The sequence below is a fragment of the Mandrillus leucophaeus genome, unplaced genomic scaffold (genome assembly GCF_000951045.1).
Source record: "Mandrillus leucophaeus isolate KB7577 unplaced genomic scaffold, Mleu.le_1.0 Scaffold4, whole genome shotgun sequence".
In the NCBI taxonomy this organism is placed as follows: Eukaryota; Metazoa; Chordata; class Mammalia; order Primates; family Cercopithecidae; genus Mandrillus; species Mandrillus leucophaeus.
Genome location: NW_012104253.1, coordinates 13,497,392 through 13,523,990, shown reverse-complemented (window position 1 = coordinate 13,523,990; position 26,599 = coordinate 13,497,392). Strand labels below are relative to the sequence as shown.

Sequence of the window (26,599 nt, the reverse complement as noted above, 5' to 3'; positions counted from 1 at the left end):
ATAAATGCCACCTAGTGAAGGTGAAGACTGAAATGGGAAGGAAGCAAGGATTCTTAGCATCAGTCCCGACACCAACTGCCTTCAACACCAAGCACTTAACACAATGGCAGCCACAAACCAGAAAGTTCTAGAAGCCTGAGGAGCTTGCCCATTCACTGGCACCTGTGTGCTGAGCCTCATGCTGGACCCAGGGAATGCAGAACCATCATCCTCACAGTACAAACTCTCTTCCTGAAGAAAAAACAAAAAACAAACAAAAAACCCCACTGGGTGCCCAGTTTTAATTGTGGTAAAATATGCATAACCTAAAAAAAAAAAAAAAAGCTTAAAATGGTTAAGCTCTAAGTGTATAGTTCAGCAGCATTAAATACATTTATGCTGTTGTGCAACCATCCCCACCATCCATTTCTAGAACTCTTCTCATCTTGCAGAACTGAAATTCTGTACCCCTTCCACAAATAACTCCCTGGGTTGCTTGCTTTTTAAAAGTCAGAAGTAGGCCCGGAACAGTGGCTCACACTTGTAATATCCCAGGAGGCAGAGGCTGTGGTGAGCTGAGATCATGCCACTGTACTCCAGCCTGGGTGACACAGCAAGACTCTGTCTCAAAAAGAAAAAAAAAAACTCAGAAGATTTCTAAAACAAGTCAACTTCCTAAAAGACCAGAAGTTACATGTTCCTGAGTGTACTATATTCCTTTTTCTTGTTTTTAAAAGTTTTACTCTACTCTGGAGCTGAAAGTCTGCTTTCCAGCTACTTTCTTTTATTTTGCAGACGAAGTCTTGCTCTGTCACCCAGGCTGGAGTGCAGTAACGCAATCCAGCTACTTTCTAAACTCTTTCCAACTAAATCCGAACATACACTTGCATCTCAAAGTCACCTGAGGAGTTCACTCCCAGGCTCCATTTGGCTCTTCCTGACCCTCTGGTGCCTCTGTGGCCCCCAGGATAGCAGCCCCCAGGGCCACCATGACAGCTGCTCCCACTGACCCCGTTCCCATGAACACGGCCACCTCCAGTGGTTCCAGCTCTCCCTTCCTGAGCCTGTACCTAGGAGGAGTTCAAACAGACCCAGAACTTAACATGTTCTATAAACTCTGGCTTCAGACCACCCTCTCCTATCACATGCCACCCCCAACCCTGCCAAAACAAAACAAAACAAAATAACAACAACAAATCCCTATCCAGGAAACCTAGAGGTAGGAGTCAGTGGACATGGAGCTGCGAGGGGCTGGCTTCAACCACCCAGAGCAGGGAACGACACCGCAATTAGGACTAGAGGAGGAGAACCTTTTCAAGGGGAAAGAGAAAAGAGAGAGGCTTCAGCTGGTCACATTTCCAATTCCTTTCTGTTCAAAAGGAATGAGATCAAAAGGCTTGTCAAAGTGGCTTTGGCTTTAGAAATCAATTTACTTCATCTTTTAAACCCAGAGCCGATAATGACCCAGGGTTTCCATACCAGCGATGCATAAAAGCAAGAACATTTTAGAGCCCAGCCCAGCCGAGGACCTGGCCCTTTGGAGTTCTTGGAGGCAGCACCAGGGAGCCCAGCAAGGGCGGCCCCTCACTCTCGCTGCGCCCCCTCACTCTCGCTGCGCCCCCTCACTCTCGCTGCGCCCCCTCACTCTCGCTGCGCCCCCTCACTCTCGCTGCGCCCCTCACTCTCACTGCGCCCCTCACTCTCACTGAGCCCCCTCACTGCGCTTCCTGGGACAGGCAGAGGCTGCCGGAGTCCCCGCCCTGAATGAGTCTGCAATGTGGGGTGGGACACACAGAAAACAAGTCAGGGCCAGGGGTGTGATGACGGCAATAATGACATTAAATTCCAGAGAGTCTTCAAGGCCTCACATAGGGAAAAAGGAAAGGTGCTGGGGCAGGAGAAACTGCAAGGGCAGGACGTGTGAGGGAGCGGGAGAGGGAGAGACAGTACCAGAGCCCGCTCCTGGAAACGGCCCATGGGCACCGGGCACCGGGCTGGGCATTTCCCAGGCACCAGTCGCTCACTGGTTCTCTCGGAATCACTGCAACCCAGGGAGGGGAGTGCAGTCATCATCCCCATCTGACAAAGGAGGAACAGGCTAGGAGGGGCTGGGCCACTTGCCCCAGGTCACACCAGTGTCAGGGTGGCCCTGGAGGACAAGAGGAGCTGCCCTGGGAGAAGCTGAGCTGGGAGATGACAGATCCAGGTGCCAGCTGTTCTGCCTGTAAGTAGGATGGGAGCCCCCTCACACCCCCTAACCCCCCAGCCCTGCAGGCAGAGGGGCAGATGAGGTAGATGCAACTTGAGCGAATTCTGCCTACCAAAGGAAGAAACAAGGGTAAGGTAGGAGAAGGGGTACAGACAGAAGCGCCTTCCCAGATGGCCCACACCTCAGCCCCCATCTGGCTTCCTCTGAAGGTCTGGACAACCTGTTTTGGATTAACTGCCCCAGGTGGTTAGCAAAATAGCCCAGAGTTCTCAGAAACCACCAACGCTTCTTTCTTCTGGCATGTAAGCATGGGATACTCGCCTCTGCAACTTAGTCCATTTCCATCTGAAATATTCAACTTCCCAGCCTGACCAACATGGTGAAACCCCGTCTCTATCAAAAAATACAAAATTAGCCAGGCATGGTGGCCCATGCCTGTAATCTCAGCTACTCAGGAGGCTGAGGCAGGAGAATTGCTTGAACCCGGGAGGTGGAGGTTGCAGTGAGCCAAGATCGCACCACTGCACTCCAGCCTGGGCGATAGAGCGAGACTCCGTCTCAAAAAAGAAAAAGAAAATATAAGAAAAGAAATCAACTTCGTAAGCTCTACTCCATAAAATTTGAATGCCACACATTCTCACCCCAAAAACAGGGTGCTAGAAGACAGACTGAGCACAAAAAGTGCCAAACTGCTTGGGAGTTTCTGTCCCTTAGCCACAATTCCACACTTTAAAGGCTTTGTAAATCTGACTTGCTGGGCAGGAAGGTGAGCCTGTTTGGTTATTAAGGTTTGGAAAGGAGGCAAATATTTTAGTCTTAAAATTTTAAAGTCATTCAGCCTAAACCTTAGAACGCTCAGGGGAGCCAAGCTGGCTAGACAAAGTTGAAAACAATCAATTTAATTTCCACCCCTCGGGGACTGAGCCTCCCTCCCGGTACCTGACATATGGCATTTCCATCAACAAAGCAAACACCACATGAAACGCCTACAGGTCTGTGTGAAAACAGTAGGGGAGACTAAGCTCCAGCCCAGCCCCCTCACTGCACTGCACCTCCATACCGGTTTACCCCCGTTTACCCCCTAAAGAGTCAGGGCCTGGGTCCCTGCCATGTGTCAGGGACACAGAGGAACAAGACAGGCCCCATCCTCTAATTACTCAACAGTCTAGAAAGGGCAGCAGGTCGGGAGGCCTTTGCAGGGTCATTTTAACCTGGAGACAGGATTCCCAGTCCAGGCCTGGTGCGACACCGTGTTCCCTGATTGTAACGACTTATTCTCTGAATTATTTACTCCACTGAATGGTGGCCTCTATCATTAGGTATCTTGTCATTAACACATGCTGACTGACGGCAGACACATTTCCATGCTGGTGCGGTGACAGACAAACAAAAAGATTCAGTGCCTGCTTTTAAGGAATTCTATTGCTGGTGAGGGATAAAATCGTGAGGCTTCCTTTGATGAGATAATATGTGTAAGTCACTCAGCTTAAAATAAAACGATCATACAGGAGAAAAACGTGCCGGGCTAGAGACAGGCACACGTGCACACGTGTGAGACTAATCCAAATGAATCAGAGCACATTACTCTGGGAGGGGTCCTTGGATAATCTGCTCAGTGACAGACGAACGCAGAGCGGCCAGGGGAGGGGGCTTGGAGTGGGAGGCCTGCCCGCCACCCCGCTGCCAGAGGGGTGGGCATCCTCCCCTCCCACCCACGTGTCCCCTGAGTACCAGGCCCTCATAGAACCCCTCCTACAACCCTCCCAGGCTGGCACTATTAATATCTCCACTTTTCAAACAAGGAAGACTCTCAGAGATGAAGTCACTTACCCAAGGCCACAAATCTGAGGGATGCGCTCAAAGAAACCCGCCATTCGACCTTGTGCCTCTAAGGATGGTGAGGCTCACGGTTGTTTTTCCATTTCTATTTGAATTTGTGTCTCCTGCCTCCCAAGTCCCCTATCTGCAAGTAACTGCCCCCTCTGCCTGCAGAACACAGGTGAACAAGTGCATCCCCTGCAGAGTCAGGCTGGGACCCAGAGCTGTCACTGTTATTATTCACTGACTCAGGAAACGGTTCGTGACCTCATTTGAGCCTCACAACCACCTATAAGGTAATTTTTACCCCTGCTCTACAGGTGCCGTTGGACCGATGCACCCTAAGTCACACTGCTGGGAACAGTGAACACAAGCTTGTGGACCAGGGAAAGAGTTCAGGGACCCAAGCTGACACAGTGGCAGAGCGCTCATCATTCCTGCCTTCCCACCTCCCATCCCACCTTGTTCTCTGGCTTCACTCTCTTGGCCTTCAGGTAACCAAAGAAGTCACCCCACAGAGCTGGCTCACCCACTTCCACCAGGCAGTGGCTAACCTCCCCGTCCCCCAGCCGAGAAGGCAAACTTGCCTGCTCCCTCCCCAGGCCACCAGACCCCAGGCCAGGCTTGCCCAGCTGCAGCTGAAGGAAGCAACAGGAGGCTTCTCCCTGGAGCTGCAGTGTGACCGTCTCTTCCCCTACAGAACGCCCCTACGTGGAGAATACCACCCCTCAAGCCTTAACCTCCCTGAAACCCAATCCCCAACCGACAGAAGCCTCGCAGTGGAACCTGGCAGCCTTGACTCTTTATCTGAAACCTCTGCCTCCCCACTAAACACCACCAACTCAGAACTGGGGGTACAGTGCGGCCCCTTCACCTTCTACAGTCCTGGCTGAAACCACCAATTTAAGACCAGCACTTCCTCATCCTCTTTCCTTCAACATTCCTCTCATTACTAGAAAAATAAGGCTACAATTATATCACAACAATTATATCGCGAAGGACCAAGGGGCCCTGGATGCCAAGGCGAAGCAGCAGAGAATCTCTGCCATTCCCAAAAGAACAGCTGAATAACAAAAACTGTTCCGAGCCCTGGAGGGGAGCCACGCAGCCGGCTTCACGGAGAGGCAGAGCCTGCCTGGGCAAGTTCTTGTTCAGAAACTCCTTCTGACAAACCAGTGAGAACATCAAACATGCTGATCCTGGCGTTTAACACCAAACCCAAGGCAAAGGAGAAACCTCTGTTTTTTCTTTTTAACGACTTGAGAAATCCATTCCTCTCCTTTCTGTCACAAAAGGAACTGGTCCCTCCTGCCACTTCCTCCCACTCTGGCGTTTAGGGTGTGTCCATAAAGTAAGCTGTGTTTCCAACCTTCATTCACGCTCGCATCACTAGAATCCCACAACACTCATCACCTACAAGCGCAGCTTTCAATCAGTACTGAACGAGACCTAACTAAGAATGAGCCCGACAAGCACCGGGAACACCAACACCGCTCACTCTTGGCTTCTGCAAGCTTAACACTCATCGTTTCAGCCATAATTTTTCTGGAAGCACAAATTCAGACTCCTTGCCCTCCAATCAGGGGATCACTCAGCTTCCACTCCCAGAAGCTTTGTTGCTTACTTTGTGCTCCCAAGATGGGCTCATAAACACACAGCTCTGTAAATAAATGGCCATGAATTAAGAAACAACTTCAGGAGTTCGAGACCAGCCTGGGCAACACAGAGAGACTCCATCTCTACAAAAAATCAGAAACATAAATTAGCCAGAAGTGGTGGTGCATGCCTGTGGTCCCAGCTACTCTGGGGGCTGAGGCAGGAGGATTGCTTGAGCCTGGCAGATCAAGGTCGAGGCTGCAATGAGCCGTGATCGCACCACTGCACTCCAGCCTGGGTTACACAGAGCAAGACCCTATCTCCAAAAAAAGAAGAAAGAAAGAAAAAAACTTGAGCAAACGGTGAAAAAGTCAATACTTGACATGGTAAGATAACCTGTATCAGAAACATGATTCTGGAACAAACACCACTGGGGAGGGAGAGGGACCTGGGGGACGTCCCAATGTGTCAAAGTCAGGAAGTGGGAAGGTCTCTGAGCAGACCCTTTGAGGCTGCACGTTCTGAGAATCTGGGCTCGGTGCTGTGCCCAACAGGCCCAGGCAAGGGGTCAGTCAAGCGACCTGGGTGACACCCCCAACACCAGGAGCGAAAGCAAGACTCCTGAGCCAAACCTCCTTCCTGCAAAGGCAGAGGACAGGGTGGCCGCTCCTGGGACAGGAGGGAAGCCCCAGCAAATCAAGGTCTTGACTCGAGTCCTAGAGAAGGAACCCTCAGAGAACAGAAAGACTGTGTACACACACACACTTACTCTCACACACACTCAAACACACTCACACACACTCAAACACACACACACTTTCTCTCCATCTCCTTGCCCTGGCTGAACTCCAACTCTGCTAATTACATCAAACCCACCTTTCGCCCTCCGCAACCCCTGCAATTAGCCCTGAATCTCTACTTCCTGCCACTCTGGGGTGAAGGGCGAAGTCTGAGGCCAGCTGCTCCCTGTTCCACCCTCCGCCCAACCCCGGAAGTTTCAGAGGTGCCTGAAGCAACCCAGTCCCTTCCTCCGGGCTCCAGGCTGGTGTGAAGCCTGGTTATCACGGGAGCCCACACTCCCAGCTGAGGGCACACCGCATGCAGCACCACCCGCCCCACTGCGGGTGCAGATCCTGACTGGCCCTGCCAGCCTTTACAGGGCAGCAGGTCCACCTGCAGCAAGTTACCTCCCTACATGATTCTAGAAAGCCTGGCTTTTAGAAAGAAGCTCCTCCAAGCAGCCAGTGATGAAGAAAACCTGCAGCTTTCTGAGGCTGTTTCCTGGTCTTGCTCCATGAGCCTTGGTTTCCTAATCTGTAGAATGGAGACGGTAATTGCTTCTTTATAACACCGAAGTAACAGTGAAATACGACGAGGTTCTGAAGTCCCCAGCAAGGGCACTCAGTAAAGGTTAAGCTCCCTCCCATTCATCTCTCAGTCTTTTGATATGGCCACAGATCTGAGTCCCACAGTTCCTCGCTGCTATCTGATATGCCTGGACAGCATTTCTTCTGACAACAAAAAGGAGAGAAAAGAAAGGAAAACAAGTCCAACTTGCACTCTAACAGCTTACAGAAACCAAACCTGCCTCCCAAGAGGTTTGGGCGTTCAGCACATCACCAAGTCCTCAGCCCGTTTGCTCCACCCCTGGCCAACAGCTGAACCACTGACCTTGTAACACCAACACTGGCTGGCATGGGGGTTCACGCCTGTAACCCCAACACCTTGGGAGGCCAAGGCAGGAGGACTGCTTGAGCCCAGGAGTTTGAGTAGCCTGACCAGCACAGTGAGACCCCATCTCTACAAAAAGTTCAAAAATAATTAGCTGGGCACGGTGGTGCGCACCTGTATTCCTAGCTACTTGGTAGACTGGGGCCGGAGGATCGCTTGAGCCCAGGAGTTTGAGGTTACAATGAGCTATGGTCACACCACTGCACTCCAGCGTCGGTGAGAGAGTGAGACCCTGTCTCAAAAATAAGTAAAAAGGCAAAATAAATAATTGAAAGAAATACAAGCAGCAGGAGCCAGCAAGGCAGGGAGCAGCACAGGCTGGGAGTACAGGCCTTTTGTTAAGTGTGGAAAAGGGGATTCTAGTGGCCCTGAGAACTGCAGCCCTCTGGTCTGGCTGATCAGGAAGCCTCCACCACCAGCCTGCAGCCCTGGAGGCACGCAGGTCTGCTGTAGAGCAAGACTGTCTTGGGCCCGGACGGCCGTTCCTGCTCTCCTAGGGTGCTTGCGCCAGGTGGGCACTGAGCCGCCCACAGCTGAGTGGTCCGCTGGACCACGGGCAGCCCTGTGTATCGGTGCCCTCTCTCCTCAGGGGTTCTCCTCTCTGCAGCCCACTCTCCCTCCGATCCTCCCACTTGGGGGACTCCTGTCACTCTGGGGAGCCCCATGTGCTCTGCCCAACCCTAACCCTGGGGCCTGCTCCCACCTCCTCGGCCGTGGGCAATTTTCATCCCCCACGCCTGCTCGAGACTCTCTAGCCAACTTCCCCATGGCTTCCATCTGCACGCCTAGCCGGGAACGCTCAGCTCCACCTGCCCGACACCAGTGACACCAAGCTGGCCTGCTCCCCACTGAGCCCACTTCTCCTCACCCAGAGCCCTAGGCTCACCCAGAGAGCAGCACCAACACCCACCCCCACGTCACATCAGGAACCCAGGGACCCCTCACCCCAGGATTCCCACACCTGGGCTGGATCCCCATGGAGTCTCCTAGAGCTCATCCTTCTCTCTGCTGCCGTGGCCTCAGTCCAGGGCCCCGCGACCTGCCAACCCCTCCCAACACCTATGCATTCTCCTAACAGGAGCAGGAGTTTTCTTTCCTAAGCTTTCTCTTTTAGAAGTTCAGGTTCCTAGGCCAGGCTCGGTGGCTCACGCCTGTAATCCCAGTACTTTGGGAGGCCGAGGTGGGCGGATCACCTGAGATCAGGAGTTCAAGGCCAGCCTGGCCAACACGGTGAAACCCCATCTCTACTAAGAATACAAAAAATTTGCCCGGCATGATGGCAGGTGCCTGTAATCCCAGCTACTCAGGAGGCTGAGGTGGGAGAATCACTTGAACCCGGGAGGCGGAGGTTGCAGCGAGCCGAGATGGCGCCACTGCACTCCAGCCTGGGTGACAGAGTGAGACTCCGTCTCAAAAAAACAAACAAAAAGTACAGATTCCTAAGCACCTAAGCACAGCCTGCAGCCTCACCCCCATACCCCCCAAGAGATGCCCCAACCTTTGGGCTGTTTTATGTCGCCAAAGCTCTGCAGGACACCACCTCCCTGCCAGTCAACCTGCCAGCCGCAGGCAGACATCTCCCCTGAGAAAGCTCTCCAGGATCCCGGCTCCCCGGGCCTGTGTCTGGCCATATTCCGTGTCCTGAGTACCCAGGTGTTATTGCAGCTGATTTACCTGGCTACTCTCCCACCCCACAAAACGTGAGCATCTCGGGCATGGAGAGGACAAGAAACAGAAAGAGTAAGAGCCGGTAACCTGGCAAGTCCCACCCACCTCTGGGCCACCAGAGCTTCCACATCCTGCATTTCCTTATTCTACTAGACAAGCGCTAGCTAGGGAATGGGGGATGGGAGGAGGACGAGGGCTCCCCCCACTCCCGCAGACCACTGCCCTCCTCAGGCACACCTCCCAGCAGTCGAGGGTTCGCTCTTGAATTCTGAACGGACTGCAAACCTTCACACGGAAGCTGACTGTGACCTCCGGATGCTCAGGTCCACAAAAGCTCCCGCTGCCGATGTGGGGACGGAGCCCAGGCCTGGGCTGGACCCCCAGCCACAGCCAGGCCCTGCCCCTAATGGCTGCCTTGTTCTCTAACGCCCCTACGATTCCCTCAGGCAGTCCTGCTGGAGAGATCCCAAAAACACTCAAGATCCTCCAACACAAACGAAGTCCACCCAGACATCACAAACACAGCCTCAGGACCTTGCCAGCCTGGCGGGGACTAGAGAATCTTCAGCATGCAATAGCAATTTGTTAAAACAGCTACATTTTAACAAACGCAATCACAAAGGGTGAAGAACACAAATGGGCAATTGACCAAAGAAAAGGAAAAAAACCTATAAATAAGGCTATTTTGGCAATAAGTAGCAAAACTTCTCAAAGTATTCATGTCATTTGACCTAGGAACTCCCTGATAAGGAAATAAGAACATGTGTTGAATGACTTATGTACCAAGTATGTTCACAGTGGCATGGTTTCTGATTCTGAGACAATGATAGGAGTCACATCCACACGATAAAATGTTACAGACACCAAAATTCATATTATGAAGGAGTATTTAATGGTGGGGAAAAGCTGGCTCACTGCATGGTAAATGAAAAAAAGGCAGGTTATAAACAGTATAATGACATGAGCCACACTTCAGAAACACACACACACACATACAAAGCAAGCACAAGTACCAAAATGCTGGCAGTGGTATCCCTAGGTGTTGAGATAATAGGTGAATTTAACTTTCTATTTCCTAATCCATAGTAAGAATATATATATATAGTAAAAATATATATAGTAAGAATATATATGGTAAAAATATATATAAAGAATATATATATAGTAAAAATATATATATATATATATATATTTTTTTTTTGATACAAAGTCTCACTCTGTCGCCCAGGCTGGAGTGCGGTGGCACAATCTCGGCTCACTGCAAGCTCCGCCTCCTGGGTTCACGCCATTCTCCTGCCTCAGCCTCCCGAGTAGCTGGGACTACAGGCGCCCACCACCATGCCCAGCTAGTTTTTTTGTATTTTTAGTAGAGACGGGGTTTCACCGTGTTAGCCAGGATGGTCTCCAACTCCTGACCTCATGATCTACCCGCCTCGGCCTCCCACAGGGCTGGGACTACAGGCGTGAGCCACCGTGCCCAGCCAGAATATATTTTTATAATCAAAAATGTTATTTTTAATTTCCTCACAATGTGGACATGAGCTACAAAATCAAAAATATGGCCCTCCTCTTTAACCTTTGAAGTCAAAAGTGGAGAAACTAATTTCTCCTCTGCAAATTCTATACAACGTATTATTACTCCTAAAGCAAATGCCTCTTGTACCAGTAGCCATGGCCTGAGCGGACTCTAAGTTCCCTTGAATCCTGTCCCTGCCCATCAAAGCAGTTAAGCAGACTAAACCCTCCAGACCACACAAATAAGACAGAGCCACAAGTTTAATGTGTTGTTTCCACCAACAATGTCAAACGTACATTTCCTTCTATTCCTGCTTTTGATAAAAGATTTTCCATAGTGGATCATGCCTGTAATCCTAGCAGTTTGAGAGGGTGAGGCAGGAGGATCGCTTGAGCCCAGGAGTTTGAGACCAGCCTGGGCAACATAGCGAGACCTTGCTTCTACTAAAAATAAAAAAAAATTAGCTAGACATGGTGGCACACACCTGTGATCCCAGCTACTCAGGAGGCTGAGGTGGGAGAACTGCTTGAGCCTGAGTGGTTGAGGCTGCAGTGAGCTATGATCATACCACTGCACTTCAGCCTGGGAAACAGAGCAAGATTCTGTCTCGAACAACAGCAACAAAAACAAAACAAAACAAAAATTAAAAGACGAAAATTTCCATCTTCAAACAAAATGTCCACATTTCTTAAAGATAATCCTAATTTTTAGTAAACAGAGCATGCTTATCTAATACAACTACCACAGAGGCTGACATCTCAGAAACAAGGCTGAGCAGAAGAAGTTGTTACAGGCAAAGTGCTGCCATTTATGGAAGTCTCATTTAAAGATCACACAAAGCTCTGTGCGTACACAAGCGTTTATAGTGCGCACACACACATATATACAACACACACACATATACACAGCAAGAGGATAAAAGTGTTAAGTGGATACCACCAAATTAATGAGAGGTATTAACCCCAGGAAGGGAGAGAAAGAAGGACAACAGGGCTTAGTAGTGGCTGGTGGGAACGTCTATCTTAACAGAAAATTTTTACTTCTTAAAAAAAAAAAGAAAAGGTCTCAAGCAAATATGGAAAAATAGAACCATATGTTCGTATTTATTTTGAACGACAGGTATGTGAGTGTTCGTTATGACCAATTGTACTGTTTTATTTTTAATTCTTCAAAGCAATAAAGGAAAAAGAAAGGGCTGGGAGAAGCTAAGGCACCCAGGCTGTATTTATTCCTCTGTTTCACTTGAGATAAGGAAGCTTCTGGCCTTGTGCCCATGCTAGAGGCCAGAAGTCAGAGAGCCGAGCTCAAGGAACCCAGAAAGCTAAACTTCCTTGAGCCGATCGTAAACTCTAAATCTCGCAGTTTCTGGCCACCATGCCGCTGTAGCACTTCAGGCCCACACCCTTCACTTGGAGGAGGACACTCAGGAGGCTCAGAGGACAGCAGCCCGCCCAGAGAGATGGTGGGACCCCAGCCTTGCAGCCTCTGCACCTGGCGAGGAGAGGCACGTGAAGAAACAGCAAACACCTCATTTCAGAGTGAGTCCTATGGGTAAGTCCCCACATCCATCCAACGGTCCCGATCTCACTGGATGAGATATCCATGTGTGGACTCGATGACAAAGACACACGTCTCCATCAACCCACAGGGAATGTATCCAGGCCACCACCTGAAGTGCTTCCCACCACACAAAGCAAAGAAACCTCAGAAACTTCACACGACAATGAGGCCCTTTCCGGACAAGGCGCTGGCCTGAAGGTGTCCAGGGCAGGGAATGGGGATGGGATGCCAGGCACAACCCCAGAGCACAGACAGGCCAACCACTGCTGCACAGGGCAGACTTCTGCTGGAACAGCCTCACTTTCAGCCTGACTCCATTATCTGCATTTAATGTAAATATTCAAGGTTCTTAATGGAAAAAGCGAACATTACACAAATCCAAAATTTAATTTAAAAAAAATGTCAGGACAGATGCCATGAGCCTTACAGGCTCATGCTATAAGCCCAGCACTTTGGGAGGCCAAGGCAGGAGGACTGCTTGAGCTCCCAAGTTTGAGACCAGCCTGGCGAACATAGTGAAACCCTGTCTCTACTAAAAATACAAAAAGTAGCCAGGCGTAGGGTGTGCACTGGTGGTCCCAGCTACTCAGGAGGCTGAGGTAGGAGGATCTCCTGAGCCCAGTGGAGGGGGAGGTTGCAGTGAGCTAAGACTATACCACTGCACTCCAGCCTGGGCAACAGAGCAAGACCCTATCTCAAAAAATTAAATTAAATTTTTAAAAAGCCAGATGAAAAGGAGGTTGGCTGTTGAATGAGTAAAACAAGCATCAGAGGACACAGGGTAACTCAGGCCAGCCAGGCTGAGGCAGCGTAGGGCTCTGGCCCAGCCTCGCCTGTCCTCCAGGCTACTCAGCAGATGTCCCATTTGAGGGTGCGGTCCTAAAGCAGGTGTCCCCACCTTGGACAGGCCAGCCTTTTCTTCTCCAAAATGCAGAGACTGACCCAGGTGCTCTCTCTCCAAGGCTTTGTCCTACTCTGGCTTTCTCTGTCCCTTCCCGGTTACTCCCTCAACATCCCCTCCTCCCTCTGGTAACCTCCTGGTCACCGCATCCTCTCCTTCCCCTCCTCCATTCTGAGACCCTGCCTTCCTGCCCTGGGGTCATGAGACATGCATCTGGCATATGTGATGGAGAAGGGTCACCTGGGGAGGACTGAGCTCCTTCTGCCCAGGAGATCCAGCTCAATGTGACTCTTCTAGAAATCACCAGAAATGTTCTCACCCATTGGTTCCAGTGGTTCCCATGGGCATGTGCCTCAGAGTCCCCTGGGGGCCTGTTAAAATACAGACTCCCGACTTACATCTGCATCTCTAACCAGCTCCCAGGGAGGCTGCAGATCTAGGGACCACACTTTTGAGAACCACCACTCTCAATCCCGTTGGAATGGTGAGATTCAAGCAGCTGGGAAACTTTTGAAAATGTGATTCCAGGGCCCCAATCCCGGAAGAGTCCAATGCAGTAAGCCAGAAAGGCGGAGGATCTGGCTTAGATGCCGGTGGTGGGATGGGATCTCAGCCACACTGGTTTCCACCCGCTTGCTGACCTATGCCCTGCTCAGGAAAAGGTCAAGGACCCTTTGCCTCCCCAGGTTTTCAGACATCAACTTGAGCATCCTAGTGACACGGCCCATGCTCTTTAGGAGAGGCCTGGCCTTCCAGACTGTCACTGCTCCAGTGTGCCGCAGAGAAGAAGGGGACAGTTAGGGGCACAAAGCCATCTCCTGGCAAAGAAAACCCCAAGCCAGACTGCGCGAACTTGACGTGTCCACCGAAAAGCCACAGGTGAGAGGGAGGCCCACCCACGCAGCACCCCAGTCAGAGTTAAGGAACAACGTTTGTCGCACTTAATTCCAAGCCCTCAGGACCTTCGGGGTTACTTTCCCAAGAAGAGACCAGGCGGCAGCTCTTACGTTCTGGAATACGCCTTGACTATAATAACCGGTTATGTTTGCGCCATAATGTTAGGTGGAAGGGAAAAAAGGCAGGATACGCAATTGTATATATGGCCACAACCACAATGGCATAAAACAAAAACCATTCACTCAGGAACTGGAAGGAAATACGACAAACGTTAACAGCGATTGTCACTGGGTGCTGCGCTAACGGGTGCGTCTTTTCTTGTGCTACTTGTCTGTTTTCCAAGCTGTTTACAAAGAGCATGTACAGTACGACCTATATGACAAGAACTTTATTTTGTCATAAATTGGAAGGAAAAAAAAATACACAGCAGAACACTGTCCACACGGAATGTGCCAGCCCTGAATACAAGCGTCTTGTCAGCTTCCTTCAAGCGGGCAGGACTGAGAGGCGGTAACCACCCCTGGGCAGCATCAAGTGCTGTCAGCACACACTGACTGACTGACCATTTGCTCTGAGCTGGGCCAGACTGCCGGCGCACACCAGCCCGGTCCTCCAAGAGCTCCCAGCACAGAAGGAGGGGGAGCTGGGATGCAAGGTCCTCTTTCCACCTGGAAGTCCTTCTGGACCCTGAGGGTGGGCTGGCCATCTTTTACCTTGTGTGGCCACCTCCTACCTTCTGGAACTCTGCACAGTACCCCAAGAACAGCAAACTGCTTCTCAAACCCACACAGTCTCAAGCGAGGGTCAAGTCCATTTTGCCCGGCCCAGAGTTGGACCCTCAGAGTGGCTGGTCACCAACAGCAGAAGTCCTCCTGGGCTGGCAGGGCCAGAGGATGGCATCTCTATGGCCAAACAGCTTGCAGCAAGAGCCTGCCCCGTGCTACTCATGAAGACCTGCAGAAACCTCACCTCCATTTGAGACCTTCATCACATCCAAGCTCATCCAGGAGCTCACAGTGCAGGAGGAGGGAGGACAGGGATGCAGACACCTGCCCGGTGCTATACCGCTGGCTCTGGCCAGCCCTGCCCATTCCCTCCCATGACTCTCCAAACTAGAAACTCAGTTGCCCACTGAAACTCCACTCAGGTATCACCTGCTCCAAGAAGCTTCCCCACCTCCCCGCGTGCAGGCTGGCTTAGGGGGTCTTGCCTCTTGAACTTGCAGCACTATGTGCTTCCCCCCGCACTTAGCACACAGTACTGAAAGCACCTGCCTGGCACGAATGGCACCTGCAGACAGGGTCCATGCCCTGCGCACCTGCTGAGCAGCCAGCACAGCCACCAGGCCCTCATCACAGACGCCCAGGTCACTGACAGCACCATTGCCTTTGCCCCACTGCCTCTGTGCACAGCTGTCGAGAGGGAGACACCAGCAGAAATGCCCCTGCCTATAGCATACACCATGCTGAGTGTGGCTCCCCTTCCGCTCCCCTTCCACTCCCCAGAGCCAACTGTCACAGGCTCCCACACCGGTTCTCCAGGCCTCTCCCTGACCCTCGGCCCCCTCCTCAGACATCTGGAACTAAAGGGATGGGGCTGGTTCTAAGCTTCCCAGACGCAATGTCCAGAGACCCCATGGTGCCCCTCTCCCAGTGGTCTCTGGACTGAGCACGGATGGCTCACTGAACTGGCCCACACAGGCAAACCACGCCAGCACCCCCACCCCACGGGAGGAGGATGGAAACAATCCCAGAAAACCCAGGCCATTGTCCATTCCCTCCCTCTCACGTTCAGTTTCAAATTCATGTTGAAACAGAAGCAAGGGCTCCTGCAGCAACCACAGCCCTCGACAGGAACCGGGCCCAGCACGAAGCCCGATGCCACAGTACACATTCTGCCTGACATCCCACCCAGCAGTCCCTCAGCGGACCCCAGAACCAGCAACTACTGCACAAGGGCAGAAGGGGAGTCACAGCTGGCCAGAGGGCTTCCTCACATCAACAGAGGCCTCACAACATCCAAAGATACTCCCCAATCCCAGAACAAGACTAAGGTACAGCCCAGGAAGCCAAGTGCGAGGAACAGGTGTCAGGTGGAGTCTAGTCACATGTATAGTGAAAGGCTGGTCTGAATCTGGGAGGCAGCTGTTCTTGAGCGGTTCTCAATCTGTGTCCCCTGGGGTCCCGGGAACCCAGACAGATGCCCTGGAGGCCGAGGAGACAGCTGAGCACAGTGCACTGGGCTTCACCTGGGGTCTCAAGAAAAATCATACAGGGGGAAAGTTTCACTGCTAAGAAAAGGTTTGAAAACCAGGGCTCCCGGCCGGGCGCAGTGGCTCACACCTGTAATCCCAGCACTTTGGGAGGCCAAGGCAGGCAGATCACGAGGTCAGGAGATGAAGACCATCCTGGCTAACACGGTGAAACCCCGTCTCTACTAAAAACACAAAATAATTAGCTGGGCGTGGTGGTGGGCGACTGTAGTCCCAGCTACTCGGGAGGCTGAGGTGGGAGAATGGTGTGAACCTGGGAGGCGGAGTTTGCAGTGAGCCGAGATGGCGCCACTGCACTCCAGCTTGGGCGACAGAGTGAGACTCCGTCTCAAAAAAAAACAAAAACAAAAACAAAAAAAGCAAGCCAGGGCTCCAAGGTACACAGTTTCAGTCCATTTCCATCCGTGTTGGCCAGAGATCACTAACACCATCAAAGACTCTCAACTGGCCTTCCCAAGGCTGGGATGGGTTTGGGGTTTTGTTTGTTCGTTTTTGAGATGGAGTCTTGCTCTGTCACCAGGCTGGAGTACAGTGGCACGACCTTGGCGCACTGCAACTTCCACCTCCCAGGTTCAAGCGATTCTCCTGCCTCAGCCTCCTGAGGTCTTCATAGCCCTCCTGTGGTTCCTCCTCTCCTTCAACCCTTGAATGGCTCCTGTATAAAGAATCACTGAGCCAGGGGCTGGGGACAACAACCACATCAGGGTCATTCCAGCCCGTTCCAGCCAGTCCCCACTCAACTGCAATCCTGGGGCAGAGGCTGCAAACCGAGGCTCCTCTCTGGGGCCTTCCAGCTCAAAGAACATTCACCGAACAAGGGAAAGCAACACACCATCTCCTCCTCACACATGCCCCATCGAAGGGTTCACATGAACACGACCAACTTCAACAAGAAGAGGCCTAAACGTAAGCACCGTTTCCTCCCGGCCTCCTGTGGGAAAACCGTGACAGTGACGATACTGACGGACACACATCAGAATTCCTGACAGCAGAACTGCCCTTACCTGATAGTAGGTCTTAATGTTTCTCACCAAGATGGTCAAATTCTGAATGCGAAGGTTCACATCATTGTTGACGTGCTTATTGATGCGTTGATTTGTGGGCCTGGGATCTCTAGGGGAAGAAACACGAGAATGGAAATTGCATCTCCCAGCAGCTGCCACACTTCCTCTCCCAGCCACGACCCAGCATCTTGTCCTCCAGTCCCTAGGTGACCATGAGGCCATGCTGTGGCAGTTGTGGTTCAAGTCAAATCTTAATCCTGCCACTGCTAAGCCAGGACCTCAGGTGGGCCACACACCGCCTTTCTGCTCCCTGACCCGAGCACCTGGCCCACCACAGGCCCTCAATCAATGCTGTTTCCATTCTCACCGTTCCTAGCACCCAAAAAGAACAATCACATATTAGTGCAGACCCCAAATGTTATATTGTATAAAACCAACCCAGCCAAATATATTTCAAGATTAGAAGAATTAAAAACTGAACAAAGAAAAATATGTGAAACATCAAGAAAGACAGACGAAGAAAAATGGTAGTTTTTTTTGTTTTTTTTTTTTTTTTAAATAGAGACAGGGTCGGGCCGGGCGCGGTGGCTCAAGCCTGTAATCCCAGCACTTTGGGAGGCCGAGATGGGTGGATCACGAGGTCAGGAGATCGAGACCATCCTGGCAAACATGGTGAAACCCCGTCTCTACTAAAAAATACAAAAAACTAGCCGGGCGAGGTGGCGGCGCCTGTAGTCCCAGCTACTGGGGAGGCTGAGGCAGGAGAATGGCGTAAACCCGGGAGGCGGAGCTTTCAGTGAGCTGAGATCTGGCCACTGCAACTCCAGCCCGGGAGACAGAGCGAGACTCCGTCTCAAAAAAAAAAAAATAGAGACACGGTCTCACTCTGTCACCCAGTCTGGCGTGCAGTGGCACCATCACAGGTCACTATAGCCTCAAACTCCTGAGCTCAAGGGATCTTCCTGTCTCAGCCTCCCAGGCAGCTAGGACTACAGGCCCAGCTACATTTTTGTTATTTGTTATAGAGACAGGGGCTCACTATGTTGTCCAGGCTGGTCTTGAACTCTTCAAGCCATCCTCCTGCCTCAGACTCCCAAAGCACTGGGATGACAGGCGTGAGCCACTGTGCCCAGCCTAAAATGGTTTGTTTGTTTGTTTATTTATTTATTATTTTTTGAGACGGAGTCTTGCTCTTTCACCCAGACTGTAGCACAGTGGCGCAATCTCAGCTTAGTGCACCTTCGCCTCCCGGGTTCAAGCGATTCTCCCACCTCAGCCTCCCGAGTAGCTGGGATTATAGGTGCGTGCCACTATGCCCAGCTAATTTTTGTATTTTTAGTAAAGACAGGGTTTCACCATGTGGGCCAGGCTGGTCTCAATCTCTTGACCTCAGGTGATCCACCCACCTTGGCCTCCCAAAGTGCTGAGATTACAGGCGTCAGCCACCGTGCCAGGCCAAAATGGTACCTTTTCTGACTTAAAACACCAATAAAATCATAATGTTCCACTAAACACAGGTCTCCCTCTGTCATGTGAATTGGTCTTGGGCTGGTCCTCCCTATGATTTACAAATTCCAGGGACAAAAATCCTATTTGAGAAACTGGCATAATCAATCTATGACACTTCTATGGTGTACAAGGCACCCTGTAAGAAATGCTAAGAGGCTGGGCGCAGTGGCTCAAGCCTGTAATCCCAGCACTTTGGGAGGCCAAGACGGGCGGATCACGAGGTCAGGAGATCGAGACCATCCTGGCTAACAGGGTGAAACCTCATCTCTACTAAAAAATACAAAAAACTAGCCGGGCGTGGTGGTGGGTGCCTGTAGTCCCAGCTACTCGGGAGGCTGAGGCAGGAGAATGGCGTGAATCCGGGAGGCAGAGCTTGCAGTGAGCTGAGATCTGGCCACTGCACACCAGCCTGGGTGACATAGCGAGACTCTGTCTCAGAAAAAAAAAAAAAAAAAAAAAAAAGAAATGCTAAGAGATACAATTAATTCATGTGGGAAATCTCCAAAGTGTCATTTATTTTCCAACCTCAGGCAAAAGTCGGGTCTGGTTGTGATGAAACTAGAAATCTACATCAAGTGATGTATTATGTCCCTTCCTCATCTATATACAGGACATTTCTCAAAACGCTCAGTGTCAGAAGACGCTTTCCATTAGACGACAGCACTCAGCATTACTGAGTTAGTTTCCACCCTTCCACAGACTGCGCGCTGCTTTTCATAACAAAGGCCTCCCTTCCATCTGAGGGTCCCAAGACACCGCGAAGGATGGCTAATTCAAAGGAGGGCCTGTCTTCACAGTTTCTTCTGTCATCCAGGCCCCGTGATGAAGGTGCTGAGCCTCTTGGGGGTTGGTGTGGGGAGTTAAGGAAATCAATCTCAATGCCATCTGGTTCATTCAAAGCCAATAATTAGTAGAAAATTGACAAAGAAAAAAAAAACCCTACAAATCGAAATCGTTTCAAATGTTTCTGGAAGTACAGTGATGGAGTGTGGCCAAATCACTTATGTGTGACGTGTTTCTCTTGGAGTCATGCATAACTGAGAAAATAAAGGTTAAGAGTTCTGTGAAAATTAATTCAGGAAAAGAAGAGGCATTCAGAATTTAAACTGCAAAGGCATTCTTAGCTACAGAAGTGTTCCTGGCATTATAAAGTAATTTATCTTAAAGGTACAATTCTCCTCCCTTTACTGTAGATACCTTAAAAGACGAAAATCAATTTCAGTGACGAATGCGCTTCTCAAAATAGCAGAACTCAGAGAACATGAAGCACTTTTTCTGTTTTCTTTTTGTTTCTTCTTTTTTTCGCCTTTGTCATTGTAGTCCCATCTTTCACTGAAGTCAGATGGGACCACCCTAGGAGTGCCAGGAGCCGAAAACCTCAGTATGCGTCGTGGACATCTCCAGTACGTGCAAAGGCACAGCATACACTCAGGGTCGGGAACCTGGGAGTCCCCTCACATCACAGCATAGAAGCCTCTGACCATCCCTGCTTTTGTTCTCCCCAGTTCTTGGAAGAAACAGCTCACTGAAACAACACTAAAAACCCTGACATTTACTGTATGAGTAATTAAGCTACTTATCGTGATTATTAGTACCCCCTCCTTTAACTAAGCCTTTCTGGGTAAAGAGAGGCTATCAAGACACTAATCAAAACAAAAGCCTCAACTACAGTTAAGGCAGGCATATCTCAATCTCCACTCTGCCCAGCACTCCCGTAACCCTCACCTTTCCATGCTGTAGGAAATGGGAGTCAGGAGACATGGGTTCTAGTCCAGGTCCCAAGCCTAGCCAAAGTTCCCTGGGCTTCAGTGTGCTCAGCTGCAAAATGGCTACAGAATCCTTCCGGCCCTCAAAGGCTACACGGTTCCATGAAGCCCACGTCTGCATTAGCAAACTTGGACTGCATTTGCTTCTGTACCACAGGAAGATGTTATTATAACCGTTACACAACTGCACTTCCCCAAAAGCTGTCATCCAGAACAACAATCATCTTTACATGATAGTCCTAAAACATAAAAGGCCAGCACTCTAGTATCAGGATGACAGGACAGGACACAGACATGGTAGCTGGTCGGAACTTGAAGAGTTCCAAGAATTCCAAGTCTAAAGTGTGGGCCCCCAGGGATTCCTTTTCATAAAAATTTCCCACTAGAAAAAAAGAAGCTGGCCGGGCACGACGGCTCATGCCTGTAATCCCAGCACTGTGGGAGGCCGAGGTGGGACGATCACTTGAGGTCAGGAGTTCGAGACCAGCCTGGCCAACATGGTGAAATCTGACTCTACTACTGAAAATACAAAAATTAGCCAGATATAGTGGCATGCGCCTGTAATCCCAGCTAATCAGAAGGCTGAGGCAGGAGAATCACCTGAACCTGGGAGGCAGAGGTTGCAGCGAGCTGAGATCAAGCCACTACACTCAAGCCTGTGCAACAGAGTGAGACTCCATCTCAAAAAAAAAAAAAAAAAAAAAAGGAAACCAACTCTTGCTAGAATTTTAAAGAGAGTTATAATTCAGGCGTACAATAACCTTGCCCCCTCCTTTGGGAAAGCCAGCCCTCAACTTTTGGTCATATTCCAAAAACTTCCTAAATTTAAAGCTAAATCAAGAAACTGTGTATTGACACAGAGAGATGTCTGTAATTTATCACAGGTTAAAAAACATGCTAAATATTTTTATCCATGTTTAATGTATTTTTATACAAATATGGACCCATGCTAAAAAATAATAGCATGAGTCCATATTTGTATAAAAATATTAATACATTAAGGACACGTATTAATATATATCACAGATAACATTTGGAAGGCACTAGAATATTGACATCGCTACATCCACATGGTAAAATCAGGTCAACTTTTATTTTGCTCATCTGTATATGTTCCTATTCTAGGATGAACATAAATTGTTTGTGTATTTTTTTTTTTGAGACGGAGTCTCGCTTTGTTGCCCAGGATGGAGTGCAGTGGCATGATCTCGGCTCACTGCAACCTCCCAATCCCACGTTCATGCCATTCTCCTGCCTCGGCCTCCCGAGTAGCTGGCACTACAGGCGCTCGCCACCACGCCCAGCTAATTTTTTTTGTATTTTTAATAGAGACGGGTTTCACCGTATTAGCCAGGATGGTCTCCATCTCCTGACCTCATGATCCGCCCACCTCGGGCTCCCAAAGTGCTGGGATTACAGGCGTGAGCCACCGCACCCAGCCTGTTTGTGTAATTTTTAAGGACTCAAAGCCCCCATGTGTCATATACTGCAGCCAAAAGATGGAAATTACTGAAGATCGTAAATAAAAATTGTTTCTTCCCAAGATTTTTGCGCCAATACAAATTCATTCAACCAAAAAGTAAAATTTGCCCTTTTCTCCTAAGCTTCTACATCTGCAAAAGAGGAACATAAACTCTCCTTCAAGTGCACTGGGGGAAAAGTTACCCTTCAAATGCTTTCTGGAAGGTAAAGAAACTCTCCCATTTCCCCGAGGATGTTTCTAACCTATGAATAATTAACACAGTATCCTGAATTTTGCAGCTAGCACCAGGGGTCACAAAGGATCCTGAACAAATAGGGTTGAACTTAAAGGGCACAAGCTCTCAGCCCTAGTGCCACGTTCCAGGTTCAGCCACTGCATAAACTGGATGGTTCACCCTCACAAGTACAGATGTACAGTGCTAAAGGCATGGGTACACGTACGTACGTCACACACACAGGCACACACACAAACTCAGATCTGGGCCTCATCTGCACAATGATAGACATATGTTAGGCTTTTTCTATACATACAGTTTTATTTAAACCTCCCCCAAATTGGTAAAACACCATCCCCTTATTACAGATCAGGAAATCAAGGCTTAGAGAGGTTCAGTCACTTGCCCAACATAATAACACTAGGAAGTGGCAGAGTGGGGATTTGAACTTGTCTGCCTGATGCTAGGGTTAAGGCTCTTAAATAATTTTCCTACAAGAGAATGAAAAAGGTGTCCAAAGTTAACCATAGCAAACTTTTTCTCTTGGGTGCTGGTAGGTACCAGAGACACCACGTTGACAGAGGAGCTATTGAGCAGGCATCCCCAGGCCTCTCCCTCCAGGCCACTGAAAGCCTCACTCTCATTCATGAATTCTCCTAGCCCGGGGCCTCCCCAGAAAACTGAACCTAAGGGGCTTCCCTGTTTCCAGGTGCTGGTGTCACCAGGAGACCAGGGCCAAGAGACTACTAACAGCCTTCTCGGGTTGCTGGAGACAATGGCCAGGTGCAGTCACGTGACCCCCCAGCCAACCTCCACAAGGCTCCGAGGTGTTAGGTAACAGCCTCTTATCTGAGCTCTGTTGGCAGTGCTGCTCAATGCGATTTCCTCAGGTCCTATGAACTTGGGGCAAAGGAATCAAAACAGGCAAACAGCACAGTCTAGGAGCTACTGGCATGGAAGATGAGGCAGAACAGCCTTACCCCTTAGCTGCTGGCTAGTGGCATGCTGCCATTTGGCAGAAGTGAAAACAGAGGCTCAAGTGCAGTACAGTCTAAACGCGGGGCTAGGACTTGGGTCACAGGGTCCAATGTTGCCCTAGACATCACTGGTAGAGGGCTAAGGGCTGAGAGCTGTGGGGTAATCCAAGGATCTAAGAATGTAGGGGAAAAGGTAGGCCGGAAAAACATTTTTAAAAAACTTTTACTTGGTGCCTCAAATCCTTTCTGGATTAAGATGGCACCTACATAGGCAAATAGCTAAATGTTAACACACGGTTTCATTCTGTCCTCACAACCATCTCTTAAGGAAGGTACTTTACATCCCATTTTACAGATGAGGAAACTGAGGCACTGAGCAACGTACCCAGTGTCACACTGCTGGTAAGAGGGAGGCCAAGGCTTTGAACCCCAGCTGGCTATGTAGGCTGACCGATGCGGGCCAGGGTTCATTTTTTAGTTGAGGTAATTTTACATAGCATGAAATGCATACAGTTATCATTTGAGGAGTTTTGGAAAATGAAACATATTCCAGCCACTCTAAAGGACATTTCAACTGCCCCGAAAAGGACCCCCGGGTCCCTTCCAGTCAATCCTCACCACTTCCAGATGCAAAAACACTATTCTGACTTCTATCACCTGGAACTGGGTGATCCTGATCACCCATGCAGGAAACCATGCCCACCCACTCTCTTCTCTTTCCTCATTCTTTTCTGGAAAGCCAGCCATTCAGCCTCCCCATGCGCCGCTCTGTGCCCAAGCCATCCAGAGGGACCCAGAAGCACTTCTTGAAGTCTTAAGAGCTACAATTTACCAGTTCCCACTTCCGGAATGATTACCTTGGCGTATCACAGAGAGAACAGCTAAAATTGCCCAGAGAAGGGGAGAAGCCCCTCCCCTGAATTTAGCCACGGGCCAAATGCGAACAAGTGATGAGCTGGCATTTCTCAAAGGAATGGTCCAACAGGCTTTCCTGATTTACAAGCAAGTGGGAAACGCTTCAGGAATTCCAAAGGTCAGGGAAGAAAGAGAAACAGTTCCAGTGCTTTTGTTCCCCCCTCTGCCTGGGTGTAGGAGCTGAATGAAAAGGCTGGGGATACTGCTGGTTTTTTTAATTAAACAGTCTTGGGCTTGGGTAAGGACAGGTTGAAGTTTCACCGGTCATTGCGCCAATGGAATCCAGTAATTTTCAGGGTCTCACAGAATGAGGGGAGAGTGGCCAGAACTCGAATATGTCACGAGACAGCTTCCGGAAAATTCAGTTTCAACAAAGTTATTTAAGAAGTGCTGCCAAAGCTGGCAACAGATTTATGTTTTTGAATCGAATTAAACTCTGAAGATTGGTAAGATTGGTAGTGACTTTTTTTCCTACACCCACAGCTGTGAACCTTAAAAAAAACAAAACACAACAAAACCATTAAACAGGGTGACATCAAATGACTTATTAAAACAAAAGGAGGCCGGGCACCACAGTGGCTCATGCCTGTAATTCCAGCACTTTGGGAGGCCAAGGTGGGCGGATCACCTGAGGTTGGGAGTTTGAGACCAGCCTAACATGAGGAAACCCCGTCTCTACTAAAAATACAAAATTAGCTGGGCGTGGTGGCGCATGCCTGTAATCCCAGTTACAAGGGAGGCTGAGGTAGGAGAACTGCTTGAACCCGGGAGGCAGAGGTTGTGGTGAGCTGAGATCGCGCCATTGAACTCCAGCCTGGGCAACAAGAGCGAAACTCCGCCTCCAAAAAAAAAAAAAAAAAAAGAGCAAGGTTCTTGAATTATTTTTTTCTAAACAGGCCATTTAAGGCAATTTATTTAAGCCACTTTCTGGACATGCCAATGCAAACCGCTCCTCTGCCTTTGTGAGCCACGAATGAAGCTGATCTCTCATTAGCTAATAGATTTGTGCTCCAGTATGACAAGCTGCTCCGTCGTAGGTGAATAGGTGAGCACACAAGGCTGATCCACAGAGAATATCAGGATGTTTTATTTTGCTTCAAGTGCCTGTGAATCATTCCAACACACAGTTCCGATGTTCCCTGCAGTTTCTGAGTTAAAAACAGAATGCAAAGGTAGGAGCCAACACCTACACTGTGGCAAGCTGTCAATCAGACAGGCCATGCACAACTCAGCAACAGGAAAGGATGTGGTCAGATGTACTCGCTGGCAAGGGTAACTTCTACCAAGACCCTGTTTAGGCTGCATGCTTCCAAACAAACAGCACCAAGGCCTCTGACTCCCTGGGCCCCTCCTAACACTGTGACTTTAAACTCAGTCCATAGAGTGGGACTTAATCAATTGCACTTGCTCTGGGGCAACTGAAAAAGGAAGATGAAATGTAAAGGAGCTCAGAAACACAGGCGACCTCATCTAAAATGAAACTTTATAGTAACCCTCGGATGCCTGGGCCCACCCTGACACCTCCTGTAACCAGACACTCTCCGTTACAGTTCCTTGCCCTTCAAAAGGGGACTTTTTCATTTCATTGCTCAAACCACAATTAAGTCCTTGAGTTTGAAGTCAATTGCACTATCTCCATCAGGTAAACGGCAGTCATTCAATTCCAAATTTCCTTCCTCAAACGAACTGCCCGACCCACTGTCCTGGAGTTCTTCAAACACCTATTAGTATTAGTTAATACTAATACTCAGTATTAACGCCACTAGGCACGTTAATACTGAGATACCAGCGTCTCTATCTTCAGAGAACCACCCGCCACCCCACACACACGCCACCCCACACACACTCGGCCATGCAACCTTCCACTCCTTTTCTACTCTCAAACTTTCTAACGCACCATTCTTTCCTTTCTCCGAGAAGAAGGTAACTTACATTTGCAGCATGATTTGGTTCAAAAAGATGCCGTCCACTAAATCCATGTACATAGTCAGGTTGTCCTGGCTGCCGCTTCCAAACAGGCCAAAAGTTTTCACCTGCCGGGAGGGGGACGAGGAGAGAGACAGGAAGTCACCCCATGCGCACAAACGGTCCAAAGCTCTCCCAGGCAGAGACGGGACGGGTCAGTGTGAGCAGAAAGGGGTCCCCGACGCCCATCCCACGCTTCAGCAGGGACCGAGCCTGGCCTTCTCCCAGGGCCTCTCTCCCCTCCCCGCGCCAGACAACAGACACGGGACAGGAGGAGGAAAACTTCCTCGCCACTTTTCTCCTGCGTTCCAGGGCAGAAAAAAAAAATAGACAAGCCTTTTCAATAAATGTCTCACGTCTCAAATCCATTGTAAATCAGTGCGCCCACCCCAGTCTGTTCACGTTCCCACTCGGTGCCCCCATTCCCCACCCGTCACCGCCATCCACCGGCTGGTCTGAGGGATTCAGAAAAACTACACGAGATATTTGGTTGCGAAGAATGGGGTCCTCTTCGGGAGTGGCTAAACCCCGGGGACAGGAGTGACCACTGGGACCCGGTCCGCCCCGAGGCCGCCAGCCTAGCGCCCCGGCGGGAACAGGTGTACCCGCCCGGCTCCCG

The 26,599-nt window shown here is 49.9% G+C and overlaps 1 protein-coding gene across 1 annotated transcript in view; it reads right to left on the bottom strand.

Annotated features, from left to right (window-relative positions):
- The window catches only part of CCDC88C (coiled-coil domain containing 88C), a 151,800-nt gene that overhangs the window by 123,592 nt on the left and 1,609 nt on the right, over window positions 1–26,599 (bottom strand). Inside the window, exons 3-5 of the mRNA XM_011991814.1 lie at window positions 26,369–26,408; window positions 25,948–26,048; window positions 17,152–17,260 (exon numbers count right to left, since the gene is read on the bottom strand). Of these exons, the coding sequence (XP_011847204.1) occupies window positions 17,152–17,260; window positions 25,948–26,048; window positions 26,369–26,408 (250 nt within the window). The remainder of the gene's footprint in view (window positions 1–17,151; window positions 17,261–25,947; window positions 26,049–26,368; window positions 26,409–26,599) is intronic.